This window comes from Cavia porcellus, unplaced genomic scaffold (assembly GCF_034190915.1).
Source record: "Cavia porcellus strain 051 isolate PalLab524CR breed Dunkin Hartley unplaced genomic scaffold, mCavPor4.1 scaffold_18, whole genome shotgun sequence".
NCBI lineage: Eukaryota > Metazoa > Chordata > Mammalia > Rodentia > Caviidae > Cavia > Cavia porcellus.
This window is the reverse complement of record NW_026947501.1, coordinates 42,749,720-42,763,299: the sequence shown is the minus strand read 5'-3', so window position 1 is coordinate 42,763,299 and position 13,580 is coordinate 42,749,720. Positions and strand designations below refer to the sequence as shown.

Genomic DNA, 13,580 nt, shown 5'->3' with positions numbered 1-13,580 from the left:
CAAACTACCTTTTTGTCATTTCATGTAGTCATATATTTGGACCTTACCTACCCTATGATCATTATCTTTTCAGATTATCTGGAGAATTATTAGTTGTTCATCCTTAATAATTGCATCGTTTATTACGAAGATGAATCATGTAAATTTCTATAGACTCCTGTCTGGTAATGGGCAGAAAAATTCAGGTTCCTGAATATGAGATTGGAGGGGAGATTCAGTGAAGAAATTAGGGCCCCAATGAAAATGTTTGCTGTTACAAAGCTTTCATTAAATGGCAAACACACCCCACAATACATAAAGCCAGAGTCCTCATCCTAGAAACTAAATAAATGAATTTTGGAATGAGTGCTGGATGTTGAAGTGAGAATTTTCCATTAAAGGAGGGAGCTCTGTGTCCAGCTCTCTATGCTCACATGGCTGTATGTTCAAGTCACAATGGGCCATGTCTCCTCCATCTGCCAGTTCCTCAGGATTTCCTGCTTTACTCTGTGATGTGTAATGTACCTGGCTATGATGCTCCTTCTAGGAGGATTCTTAAGAGTCTAAACTCTGTGAGCAATGAGACCGGACGGGTGAGAGAAGCAGGTACACAACTCTGAAGTTGGGTAGCCATAAGTCATACAGAGATAAAAATCCTTGTGAATTCAGAGAGGGAGAGGAGAGAACATGTAGATCCCATCTACATTCAAAGGTGCAAAGTGTGTTGTGAACCAAAACTAGAACAACATTGACTCTATTCATGGGAGAACAACTGGATTTTGCTTTATGGTTGCCATTCTCCCTTGTGGGAAATCTGTGCCACTCAGGCCTAGAAGTGGCCCCAGAAAACCTTGGACCACTGAGGAGATGACACAGCCCTGCAGCTGTGTGCCATTCTATCCAGCCTCTGCTGATTTGCATATGCACAGAGCACAATCCATGCCCTAAATATTTCTTCACAGGCTGCTCACACCTTGTGCAGGAGTCAGTCCCAGTCAGAACACGGCACAGACATGAGGATCCCTGTTCATCTCCTGGGGCTCCTGGTGCTCTGTCTCCAAAGTGAGAAAGGATTGATCTTATGATTTAGTCTACTTAGAGTTCCATGGTCAGAATTGCATGGTGCTACAGGGAAGTCCTGTTTTACCATGGTTGTGCTAATACTTGTTGTTTCTAATTTCAGGTGCCAGATGTGACATCCGGATGACTCAGACTCCATCCTCCTTGCCTGCTTCTGTGGGAGACACAGTCACCATCAAGTGTAAGGCCAGTCAGAGTATAGGCTATGCCTTAAGTTGGTACCAACAGAAACCAGGGAAAACTCCTCAACTGCTGATCTATGATGCAACCAGTTTGGGATCTGGGGTCCCATCAAGGTTCAGAGGCACTAGATCTGGGACAGATTACACTCTCACCATCAGTAGCCTGCAGCCTGAAGATGTTGCTACTTATTACTGTCTGCAATCTTATGGTACTCCTCCCACAGTGATACAAGCCATATCAAAAACCAGCCAGCAAAGCAGAAGTGTGAGGCTGGGCTGCCCCAGCTGCCACCCCTGCTGTGCTCAACTGCAGAGAGCAGTTCTCAGTCAGACAGGCTTGGAAGTTCCTTGGAGGCTTTAGAAGAAGGAACAAGGCCTTCTTCTATACTCCCTCTCTCTTTTTCCTCTGCTTCAGAGCACAGATATGACAGTGCATGTTCTGATTTAATGAAGACACAGATGAGTACCCAAGAGCACTTTGGATTATGACATCATTTTGGTTTCAGACAGCAACAGAGAAGCCCTTCTGTGCATTCTAAGAAAGAATTTTTAAAGACTTACTACAATTTTAGAGTAAATTGAAGGCTGTAGAAAAAATTTAAAACACAGAAGTGGCTTTTATAACACTGCCCACATGACTATGCATCATCATCAATGTCCAAGGAAAATTTTTTTGCAAATGACCAAGATTAATAAATGTGCAAAGTCCATAGTTCACGTGAAAATTCACTCTTGATATTGTACATTTTCCCCAGGAGAGACAACTGCAATACACATGCAGCATTTGGTACCATCCAATTTTGTTTTAGTGCCCTAAAAATCCTCTGAGTTCTCCACATTTATTCTCTTATTTTGTGCTTTATGATTCCCATACTGTATCCTTTTTAAAAATGACAAAAATCTTGCCTTTATAGCATAGAAGTTTTGGAAAGATAATTTCAGAACAGACTGTATTAAGAAACACAGTAATTAAAAGACATTGGTAACACATCTTTGTATTTACAAGGTTCCATTAATCCTTTCTATGATTAACTAGAATATCTTGGCTTAGTGATGGTTTTGGAATAGAAGCTTTCAATGCATTGATTCTTCTCAAAAGTCACCAGATATACATAGATTTGCATGGAGTAAGTTTCTAATACTATTTTTAAAACATGGGGATGAATATTTATGTTTTGCCCCTACCTATAATTGGATTCACAAGTAGATATTTAGAACTCTCACTGTATTTGCTTATATCACTTAGAGTCATTCACTATTTCATGGAACCTAACATGGGCTCTTTGTCCTTTGCTCAGGAGAGTGCCCAGCAGGCTATCTTTGGTTTTCAGCATTAGAAGAAAAGAAGTAGATTCATTTCATGCTGAAACATATCTCCTCTCCTTACTCTCACTTCTCCCTATGATATTTTATGACTGCAAATTGGACACGTCTCACAAACACAGTGTCTCTGCTAAGTGTGAGAAGCAGGGTTAATTGCTGGGAAGCAAACGGAGGTGGCATAGATGGGGTAAGGTCCCCAATATGCCCTTTATTTTTCCAATCGAGATGGCTGCAATAGAAGTAATGTCAGCCATTGTAGGGACCCAGTCTTTAAGGTGCACTATTGTTTTGCAGAAATACTCAGACTTGGGTGAGGAATGCAGCCCGTCTCTGTACCCACTTTCCTGCTTCCTCATCCCAGCGGTAAGATGTTCTTATCTGTTCCCTACTTTGCCATAGTTACTCATTTCTTCTCGATTAAGGTTTGCCTTTTCAATGAGTATTAATGAAGATAAGTTCTAAAACATGTAAAGCACAGAAACATGGTAAGAAGATTGTAATTAATTAGTGAAAATAAATAACATAATGAACTCTATCTCTTTGATATTCTATCAAATGCTAATTAATGGAAATCTGAAACAAAGAAACAAGTAGTTAGAGCAACTAAAACTGTTAATTCCTGATGAAAATAAGGAACTTATGAGCTCTTGGCAGATTAACTTGGCACAGGTGTAGTAATTTACTCTCCTACCTATCAGATGCCCTCCAAGGCCTCTGAATAAAGTCCATGAAAATAGCAGTACACACAGCATCCCAGGTCAGACTAACCAAAGCTACTTTATTCATAACAGCCTGAAGTGGAAACTATCTAAGTTGTCATCAGCTTATGGAGAAACAAAGGATGGTGTTGCCATGGTTAAACAGTGCACAGAAATAAAGGCCATAATATTTGTACATGGAACAAAATGAATCTTGCAGAAACAACATTCATTATCAGGTGTTTTTATGTGCTGCATCCATTGGTCTGATGATTTTCCTTTTTCATTGTTGTGTTGTGCTTGTTTCTGCCTATGAGTTGTGTTTTTCTCCCTTTAGTTTTTAATATTTCATGGATTCTGTTTCCTCTGAGGTAGGAAGACAAATGCTGCCCGGTAGGTTTTTGTTCTTGAGATTCTCCTGCGTTTTTAACTGCTGTGCTGTGGGGGTTTTGAGGATGCTGCGCCTTCACAAAACTGAGATCACTGTCCAAGCACATTCTCCCACCCTCTGCACCAAACACCGCCCACTGGGAGCTCTTTCCTTCCTTTTAGTACAATCAGTCACCGTGTTTGTACATTTTAGCTACTACTGATATCTACTGAATCTTCTCACCTTCTTGTTAACTCTGTAAACTTGTATTTAATTGCTCAATGAATTATTTTCCACCTGAAATCAGGGTCTTTACTGAAGTGAAATGAACCATCATTTTTCCATCAAAAAATACGCTTTTTTGCATTTAATATTTTTTCATTGAAAGTTAAGGTTTCCACAATCAACTTAATGTCATCGTGTGATTTCCAAGAAGAGGTAATAGTTTTCATCGGCCATATCTACTTTTGCAGTACTAATTGAAGGACCAAAGCAGGATACAATATTGGTGTAAATGAAATTTAATGGAGCAGAGTCTGAAACTGTTAAATAGCAAAGATTTCAAGCATTGGATGCAATTTTGAGATTTTTGCTACGGGGACCAGAAAACACATCTGTCCTTTCTCAGCTTGTGCCCTGAATGTTGTGGCCATGTGAGTAAAGTCAACTTGCAAGGATCAAAGAAAAAAGAATGAGACCTGTAAACATTAAAAGATCTCATTAATCCATTAAGAGTTTACTGAAAATAATATGCTTTGCCTCATAGGCCATGTAAAATTGAACCAGCAACACCAGAATCAGACCCTTGGATGATTTTATTTATTTATTTTTAAATTGGAAACTATTATGATAAATTTTAGCAGACATGTGGTCCTGGCTCTCTTGCACAGCTCAGAATTTATTTTCTCTTCAGAACTTGTAGGTCCTGCTGTGCATCCCTTGCTGCTGCTCTGCTTGTTCTCCAAAGTCCCTGTCTGTCACAAACACTCAACAGAATGAGGTCACTGTCTCTGGACAAAGATCAACCTGAATCAAGTGAGGCAGTGAGTTGCAGGCCTGAAGCTGTGGCCCTCTGAGTCCTGGTTCTCTGGATCCAGGTGAGACAGCAGGGTGTGGAGAGGCCTCTGTGACATGGCCCATAGCAGCCAGGAGTCTGAGGTTGAGACCATGTGCACTATGGTCACATCTACTGTCCACTTTATCAGCCAGCATCACACTTTCTAGAAAGAACAGTGGGGGACATTATTCACTGAGGGGCTGTAACTCAGTAAAACAATATATTTGTGTTTATAACCTTAAGGAATACTCTCAGAGTAACTAATACATACGGAAATTTTGCACAGTTAGTTCATTTTGTTGACAGTCTTTTAGGAGAATTATATGTTTCCTTAAGTGCAAAGCTATAACTAGAAGGAACAAAACAGCTCAGACTTAAAAATTTAAGAAAAGAATCCAAAAACATATATCATAATAAATAGTTAAATTAAATCATAAATGAACTGAATTATGCTGGTGTTAACTGCTAATTATCCAAAGGATAGAGTCTTTAGTACTCAAGTAAAAATTCTATGAAGTAAAGGATAAACCAGTATAACATTATTTTTTTTTTTTCTATCTTGAAATTAACATTCAGTGTCTGGAGCAAAGTGTTTGCTATTCTGAGATGGCTGCTCTCTTGTGAGTCTCGGAAGAGGAGGTGATAATACATGTGCCTGAATAAAGCTTAGGAGTCACCTCCCTTAGTACTCTAACTATATTATAAAAGTAGTTTGTAGTGCCATCCCTTAAAGGCATGTGGGAAGAGGTTACCTGATAGCATTTCTCTACTCAATACATAATCAGAACCTTGGCTGTGTATTACAAGGTGATGGTGATTATAAAGAGGAAGCAGGGAAGCGAGGGAAATAGGATTCTAACTCAGAGTTTTCTTGCAGTGAGAAAACGAGGACGTGTGAGGTTACTTTTTCTTCTCTGCATTAACCACTATATTAACTACTGATTTCAGCAATAAATTCAGGAGATGTTTCCTGATCTGTGACTCATAAATTTTCTTCCTTACATATATATATATATATATATATATATATATATATATATAAAATCATGTTTATCATTTTAGAATTCCTCAGAATAACTAGTAAATATTGAACAAATGCACTTCTAGTTTTTATAGTGTTTGAAGGTAAATATATGTTACCTCAGTGACAAAGATTTAACTGAATGCAATAAAATAAATAGTAATTGACTATAGAAAAGTAAAAACTTACAGCATTATAGATAAAAGTATAATTGCCTTTGAAATATAAAACATCCTAGTGAACAAAACAAATGAAATAATCTATGTGTATGATTAATTAAACAAACTATATAGCCTTTTTTTTTGTGTGTGTCTTTTTCCTTTTTATCGGTAATGGGGATCGAACTCATGACTGCCTGCTTGCAAGGCAGGCACTTATGCCACTCAGCTAAATCCCCAGCCCCAAACTATATAGCCTTAATGAACCAACACTAAAAAATGCCAAAAATAAGGGATAAACCTGAATAATGTGCTACCATATTTATCTTGAACATAAAAGTCTGTAGTAAAGTATTTGCTATTCTGAAAATATTGTTTATATATTATCACCTCCTTGTTCTTTTTGGACATCATCCATCCTCTTGGAAGATTTCTGGAATGAGCAAATATTAGTGATACTCTGAACAACACCTGCAACAGCAGAGTCACCAATCTACCATCAATGAAGCTCTGATAAATTAGGAACTGCTGTGTCCCATAGCTGTGATAATATATTCCTAGCATTTAAGTTCATTTTTTCAAAGAAAAGTGAAAGCAATGTTTGCTCACAGATGTTAAACTATGAGACATGAATCTGGAGATGCTGGAGGCCCTTAAAGGAAGGAGGTGTTAGTGGAAGCAGGAATGTGCCTGGGCTCCAGTGCTAGCAGTGATCCCTTTCTCATGCCCCACGCAGAGACTGGGAAGAGAGAGTTGGAAAGCAAGCGGCTTTCAGGAACTCAGCACTGGGACCTTCTCACATCTCCGCTGCCACAGTTGCAGCCAGTCACCAACCTCTGAGAGTGTGAGTTAGGGAGCTGCTGGGTTCTCATAGGCTGCTCTGGCAGGGGCTCTGGGACAGGAAGGATGGGCTGGCCTTACAGATCTATAGTGCAATTCTTCACAAACATTTCCTGCAGAGTCTTCAGAGGCTCATGGGCATTGCCAAAACTAAAGCTTTGTCAGTACCTGAGGGTTACACAGTCATGCTCACTGTCTTATTACCGTTATCACTTTAGATCTCCAGGTGAACTGTTAGTCATTTGTCCTCAGTAGTAGGATGATTTACTAAGTGGAACCATTTGAATTTTCTATATCATCTTATCTCGTATGTAATAGAATATGATCAGCTTCAAGAACAGAGTTGAAAAGATTCAGTCATGGCCTGACAGTATCAAAATGCACAGGATGCTGTGTTAAAAATCTTCCACTATATGGTGAACAACCCCATATTAAACAAAGAGTGATGCTTTCCTATGAAGGAGCCACTAAAGAAGGGAAGTCTCTGCCCATCTCTCTAAGCTCACATGGCTGGGGCCTCTGTGCACAATGGGCCGTGTCTTCCCCATTTCCCAGTTCCTTAGTATTTCCTGTTTCAAGCTGTGACTGTGTATTCACTTGACTGTGGTGAGCTACCCAGGAGGCCCCTGGGTCAGCATTGAAACAGGATGGGTGACAAAGCTACAGCCATATCTCTGAATGTGGCCAGCCATGTGTGAAACAACAGTGAAGTGTTCTGCTGTATTCCAGGTGGAGGTGACAGAGCCTATGGATCTGGACTGCCCTCAGAGATGCAGGCGAGAAGCCCTGGAGAAGTCCCTTAGAGGAGGGCAAGTTGTGGGGAGAGGGGCCCTGACTGTAGACCTGTTTCCCCTGCTGTTCTCCAGAGGCCTTGGCTCAAAAATATTCTGGCCCCCAGAGATCTGTTTACCACTTTAAGTATGTCCTAATGCTCAAGTTGTTTCTCAGATGATTCTAAATTATCCTGCAATGCACACTGAGCTCAAGAATCTGGCTGGGCGTTAGAACTGTGCTTGGTTGAAAACAAGCAGAAACATGCTTCTGTGTGTACTATGGAAGCCTGGGGCTGGACAGCAGCATTGGTCAGGTCCTTCCCTGCCATCTTAGTCATGGTGTGATAGTGAATAGACGAACCCAGAGAATTTCACAGAGTTCACAGATTCTGCTCTGTTCTTGTTTTGCCTTCTCATTTTTTTACCCTGTTTGAAACAGCCCATGTGTTTCTCTTCATTCTTCTTTCTCAAAGGGATTATAACATAGGACTGTTGTCCTCAAGCAAGGAGTGTTCTGAAACCTGAGAACAGCAGTTTCCTCTATGCATGGGAGAGCAGCCTGATTGTTTCCTATAGCCCAAGGGAGAAACAGGTTCTCTGTAGGGAAATCTGGTGTGGACAGGGTCCCCAGGGGACACTGAGCCTGTGGTGAGTAGGGCCAGCCTGTAGCTGGGACAAACCCCTTCCAGCCCAGCTAATTTGCATATCTCAAGTGCCCAGCCAGTTACTTGAGGACTTCTTTACAGGCTGCTGGTCTCACTCCATGCAACTTGAGTCCTGGTCAGGACACAGCATGGACATGAGGGTCCCCGCTCACTTTCTGGGCCTCTTGGTGCTCTGGATATCAGGTAAGAAAGGGCAGCACCAGGAATTTACTTAGTTCTGAAGGTTCACAGTTGCCTGACATTTCAGTGTGGGCCTGTTTTATCTTGAAAATCTCTGTTGATATTTGTTATGTTTCTCATTTCAGGTGCCAGATGTGGCATCCAGTTGACACAGCCTCCATCTGCATCTGCATCTGTGGGAGACACAGTCAAGATCAGTTGCCAGGCCAGTCAGAGTGTTAGTAGTTACTTAAACTGGTATCAGCAGAAACCAGGGCAAGCTCCTAAACGCCTGATCTATGGTGCCACCAATTTGGAGTCTGGAGTCCCATCAAGGTTCAGTGGCAGTGGATCTGGTACAGGTTTCACTCTCACCATCAGCAGCCTGCAGCCTGAAGACTTTGCAACTTACTACTGTCAACAGGGTAACAGTTACCCTCCCACAGTGGTACAAGTCATGACATAAACCTCCCAGGGAAGCAGAAGTGTGAGGCTAGGCTGCTCCAGCTCCTCCTCTTTTTGTCTACAGCTGCAGACCAAGTTCTTCAGATGCATCCAGGCTTTGAAGGTCACTGGAAGGATTGGGTAGAAGCATCCAAAGAAGCTTCTTCCTCCGTAACTTCCTTTTCGGCTTCTCACCTGATTTAATGAAAGATACCAATGAATACACTGAATTAATGTGGATTATGGCTTCATTTTGTATTGCCTGGCAACAGATGTGCTCTTCATTGAATTCCAAGCAATTATTTTAAAAATCTCTTATCACTGTTATTGATTTATTATTATTGTTTTATTTTAAAGAGACTAAAACCAAAGGACAACAGAGTAAAGTTAATCTGAACAATACAATGAAATTCATACTGCATTAAAAAACAAGGTAATAAAAATCAACTGTGGTTAACATTATGTATATTGTTATGTTCAAAGTAGCTTCACAAAGCATCAGATGTGATAAACATGGAGTGAGACCAAATGAAACAAAATGGAATAAAATCAAACAAAACAGTGTAAACAATACAAACATCAAAACAAGATTGTAGGATATTAATAATGGTTGCAAATATGCCTCTTATAAATCTACATTTAGAGATCTGCATCCACAACAAAAGTTAAAGTGCAGAAATATTTTTGATGCCTCTGCCTCTACATTGGCATAGTAGATCATCACCATTAATTGCAACTCTATCGCAACCCATCAGAGTAAGTTTAAGCTCCTGACTCTTGACATTAAATATTTCAGCAAAAAACCCAGGTGTAATGCACATGTCCACAATCTGTTATGACACAATATTGTCATAATCCCAATGACTTGTACCTGTGCATCTTCTTTATCCTCAGTTCTCTGTAAGATAACCACGTCTTCCTATGGCTATAGTTTTTCCTTTTATGCAAAGCAAAAATCCTGTAGTTTACAGTATAGAAGATTTTCAAATGCTAATTTCAAAATATACTGCTATGAAACAGAGAAATAAAAATAATGAATAAAACATTTTGCCACTACTGAGACTCCCTTTATAGCATCTATTATTATCCCAAAAACCCGGCATAGTAACTATGTTAGATGGTTTACTTTGCAATACTATGATGCTTTCATAGTACTTTCAAATGAAAATCATATAAGTAATACTAATAAAAATATTAGTCATAGCCACACAAGAATTAGAGAATTTTTAAAGCACTTTTAAAAATAAAGTTCTCATTTTATAGGACGTAGGTAACTTCTGTTTTTTACTCTTAAAGTTTTAAGGCGTTATTGTTAAATGGAAAGGGCATCTTGCCCCTGGCTTTGTCTGACAATCACAGGTGAGGTAGAAATTGGCAGGTACTACTTTCTTTCCCTCTAGTGGTTAAAATGAGTATGTGCAGCATTTCCAATCTCAGCCCCAGATGGGACTGAGGGGATAAGGAACTGGGAGGAGTCTGAGAGACCAAGCACTTCAATTTCTTCATTTTCAATGAAAAAAACAAAACAAACAAGCAAACAAAAAAATCTAAAGTCAGAATAGAAGAGTGACTTGCCCAAGACATTACAAACAGCTTAGAATAGATCACTGATGTCCTGATGCCTTCATTAATATTTCTTGCTGACCCAACTCCACCCTGGAAGATGCAACAATTCCAGCTATGTGTTTGCTTTCCTGCCCATGACCCTTAGACCTAGTGTGTGCATGCCTGTGTGCAAGCATGTATGCACAGGAGGGCAGCTGTAAGAGTCTTTTCTCTCTAACCCCCCAGCAGCTCATGAGCACTTGGAGTTTTCCTTCCAAAGCTTGCCTCCAAACATGCCCTGGACTCAGTGTCTCCTCTTGTAATTTCCTGGGACTGTCACCCTCCCAGTCAGACATTCCCTGCATTCCCATAGACAGTGAGGCTGAGGTCACTCAGCAGGCCTTTCCTGCTGTCCCATTTCTGACAGGGCTGCAGAGAATCTCTCAGAGACAAGGCCCTCAGGGGGAAGGTTGCATTCATTCCATGAACCTCTGGACTCAGTGCTGGACCCATGCTTCTTAGATGGCATCAGGCTGAAGCAGCAGTTCACCCAATGACCTTGTCCTTAAATAAAGATTGCAGAGTGCCCAGCTTTGATGGGTTACACTGTGTTTGCTGACTTATTGCTGGTGAATAAACAGTATGCAGTCAGTAGAAACTATACTTTGGATTTTGACATTTTGTCTTTTCCTGGGCAGGCACTGTTCCATGTGATACTCTGCTATGCTGAGCAGCAGCAGTACCAGTGAACCCCATGATCCAAAGCAGAAACAACCTTCACAGAGAGGCCTACAGTGTTTGGACATCAGGCTTTGTATTTACACTTCCTGTCATTTCTGTAAACCCCATCAGCATTAGTACATGAGACAACACTTCATTATAAAAGAGGTTCCTGTTAAGTGATTTTGCCCAAATATAGGCTGATGTATGTACCCTGAGAATATTTAACACAGGCTAGGCTAAGTTAAGATGTTCGGTAGGTTAGACCTACAAGGTTCCATGCATTTCCCCATTATGGTATGTTCAAAGCACAATAGAGTTGTTGAGATGGAAGCCAAGAAGCCCTCTGTATATCCATTGAATGCCAGTGAAACACACCAAGAGACTTTACTCAGGCTGCAATTTCCTGTGGGAATGGCCTGGTTGAGGTGAACTTCCAAAGATCCAGGTTTTCTCCCACACCCCTGGGTAGAGCCTAGCCCAGCTCATAACCGTGATCACCAGCAAGTGAATCTTCACATATGTCAGCCACTTGTGACGAGGAAGAATGTGAAGAGGACTGATGTGAGATTCCAGGGACTTTCCAACATGTAAAGGTCAGACTCAAAAAATTTAGACAGTAAAAGAAAGCAGAGTAATTAGGTAGGTGGTGGGTGAACTGAGAACAGAATCACCCAAGTGAAAGGGAGCATTCTGGAAAGGTATTGAGCAGCAGTGCCTGGCCCTTACGAGAAGGGTAAAATGCTAGAGCTGGTGACCACCTAGTTAGGTTGATTCTTCAGTAATAACTTATCATTTCCATTATGTGGTGAAGACAGAAAGCTGGTTGTCATGGTTTGAAGAGTAAAGGATGCAAGGAAGGGGTGGATGCAGGTGTAGGCAGCTCTTGGAAAGCAAGATATGAAGGGAGGGAAAGAGAGAAGTAAAGTGGACAGGAGGAGTTGAGAGCCAGAGGAAGGAGGGCTGATATTTGATAGGTGAAATCAATGGGTGGGAATGGAAGTCACTGTAGGGAAGCGGTGAGGGATAGGGCAGGGGAAGGGAGAGACAGTCTTCTGTGAGAGGGGAATGGTGAGGGTGGGCAGCAGGGTCACATCTTTATCTCCTGTGTTCTCCTCTCTGCATCTTGGCAGCTCATGGGACCCTCTGAGCTTTCACTTCTCTCAAACCAATCCCACCTCACCTAGGACAGTTGTGCTGAGTTCCAGGGAGATAGGGCAAAAAGGACTGAAGGTCTTTTCCTTTCAGTTATGTTTTAATTGTATATAATGGGATACAGTGATGCTTTAACACATGGGCTAATTTCTGAGTGGCACCTTCAGTAGGTTCTGTTCCACTCTGAATTGAAGAAAAAAATCACACTTGCTTCACACAGCACTGCTGTATTAGGATCCTGAGTATCAGGGTCATGGGAACCTTCAGTGGACTCTCAGGAAGTCCTGTATCATTCACACTACACTGGTTCGCCTCACAAGTTAGTACTCACCTGTGACAGGGATCCTCATGGCCTGAAAGCAATGGCTGTCGGGGTTTGGAGGAGACTGAAAGGACTAAATTAGATGAAGACTCACAAGACTGCCCCCCTTCCCCTGGTGCCTCTGATTTGCAGATCTCCTCCTCACACAACCCCCAACTCATCCAGACAAGGATGTGGAGCCTTGTGTGGTACCCAGGCTCTGAACACACCCTACCAACATGTTTCTGCTGGCCCCAATGTAGCTTCTTTCAGGGAAGCCTGGCTTTCTAGGGAGCAGGTGAGAAGGGAGAGCCCTGGGAGTGCCCAGTTCAGCAAACCCTGCGTCCTAGTTGAAGACAGCTCATTCCTGGTGTATAACAATGCCATGCCCTGTAAATGAGTTTCCTTTATTATCTGTTAGCAGTGATCTGGGACATCACCCTGATCCAGACACCGGCCTCCTCATCTGCATCTCCAGGAGAGACCTCTCATTCTCCTGTCAGACTAGTGCTGATGTAAGCAGAGAAATGTCCTGGATGCAGATTAAACTGGGCCAAAGACTTGAGGCCATAATATCTCATGCCACCACTGTGGCCCCAGGTTTCCCAACCACGTTCAGCAGAAGAGGAAATGCCATGAGCTATGTGTTCAGCATCAGCCCTGTGGAATCCATGGATTCTGGAGAGTATTTCTTAATGCATGACTATGGGTTGCCAATCAATCCACAGTGGTGCAGGCAGTGTATAGATCTCCTGCTGTGTGTCCCAGAGACTGGATTTCCAGGAGTCAGGCTGTACCTGGCTGACCCAGGTCCTCTTCCAGAGATAAGCACCATGTTCCTTTTTGAGTAGACAAAAAGGACAGTCTTTGTCTTACCGCTGGGTCTTTTTCCCTTTCCTATTTTCTGTTGTATTCTAATGGTCCTGTATGTAACATACCAGGCTCTATAGAGCTGCAGATGGCACCTTTCCCTGCAAACCTGGAAGATCACAGAGCCTGGCCTGAGCACCTCCCAGGTCAGCCTCAGAGGATGATGGCAGCAGGATGTGCCTGATCCACTCTTGCTCCAGCTGTGGTAACCACATTTCTGCTCCCTGTGTTTCCAGAGGG

The 13,580-nt window shown here is 41.7% G+C and overlaps 2 gene segments (V, D, J or C); both read left to right on the top strand.

Annotated features, from left to right (window-relative positions):
• Nucleotides 1–899: 899 nt before the first annotated feature.
• On the top strand, nucleotides 900–1,602 carry LOC100725466 (immunoglobulin kappa variable 1-39-like). The segment is given in 2 exon segments: nucleotides 900–1,041; nucleotides 1,163–1,602. Coding segments are annotated over 2 exon segments (489 nt in total).
• A 6,606-nt stretch (nucleotides 1,603–8,208) lies between these two features.
• Nucleotides 8,209–8,771, top strand: LOC100725734 (immunoglobulin kappa variable 1-39-like). The segment is given in 2 exon segments: nucleotides 8,209–8,329; nucleotides 8,452–8,771. Coding segments are annotated over 2 exon segments (405 nt in total).
• The last annotated feature ends 4,809 nt before the right edge of the window (nucleotides 8,772–13,580 follow it).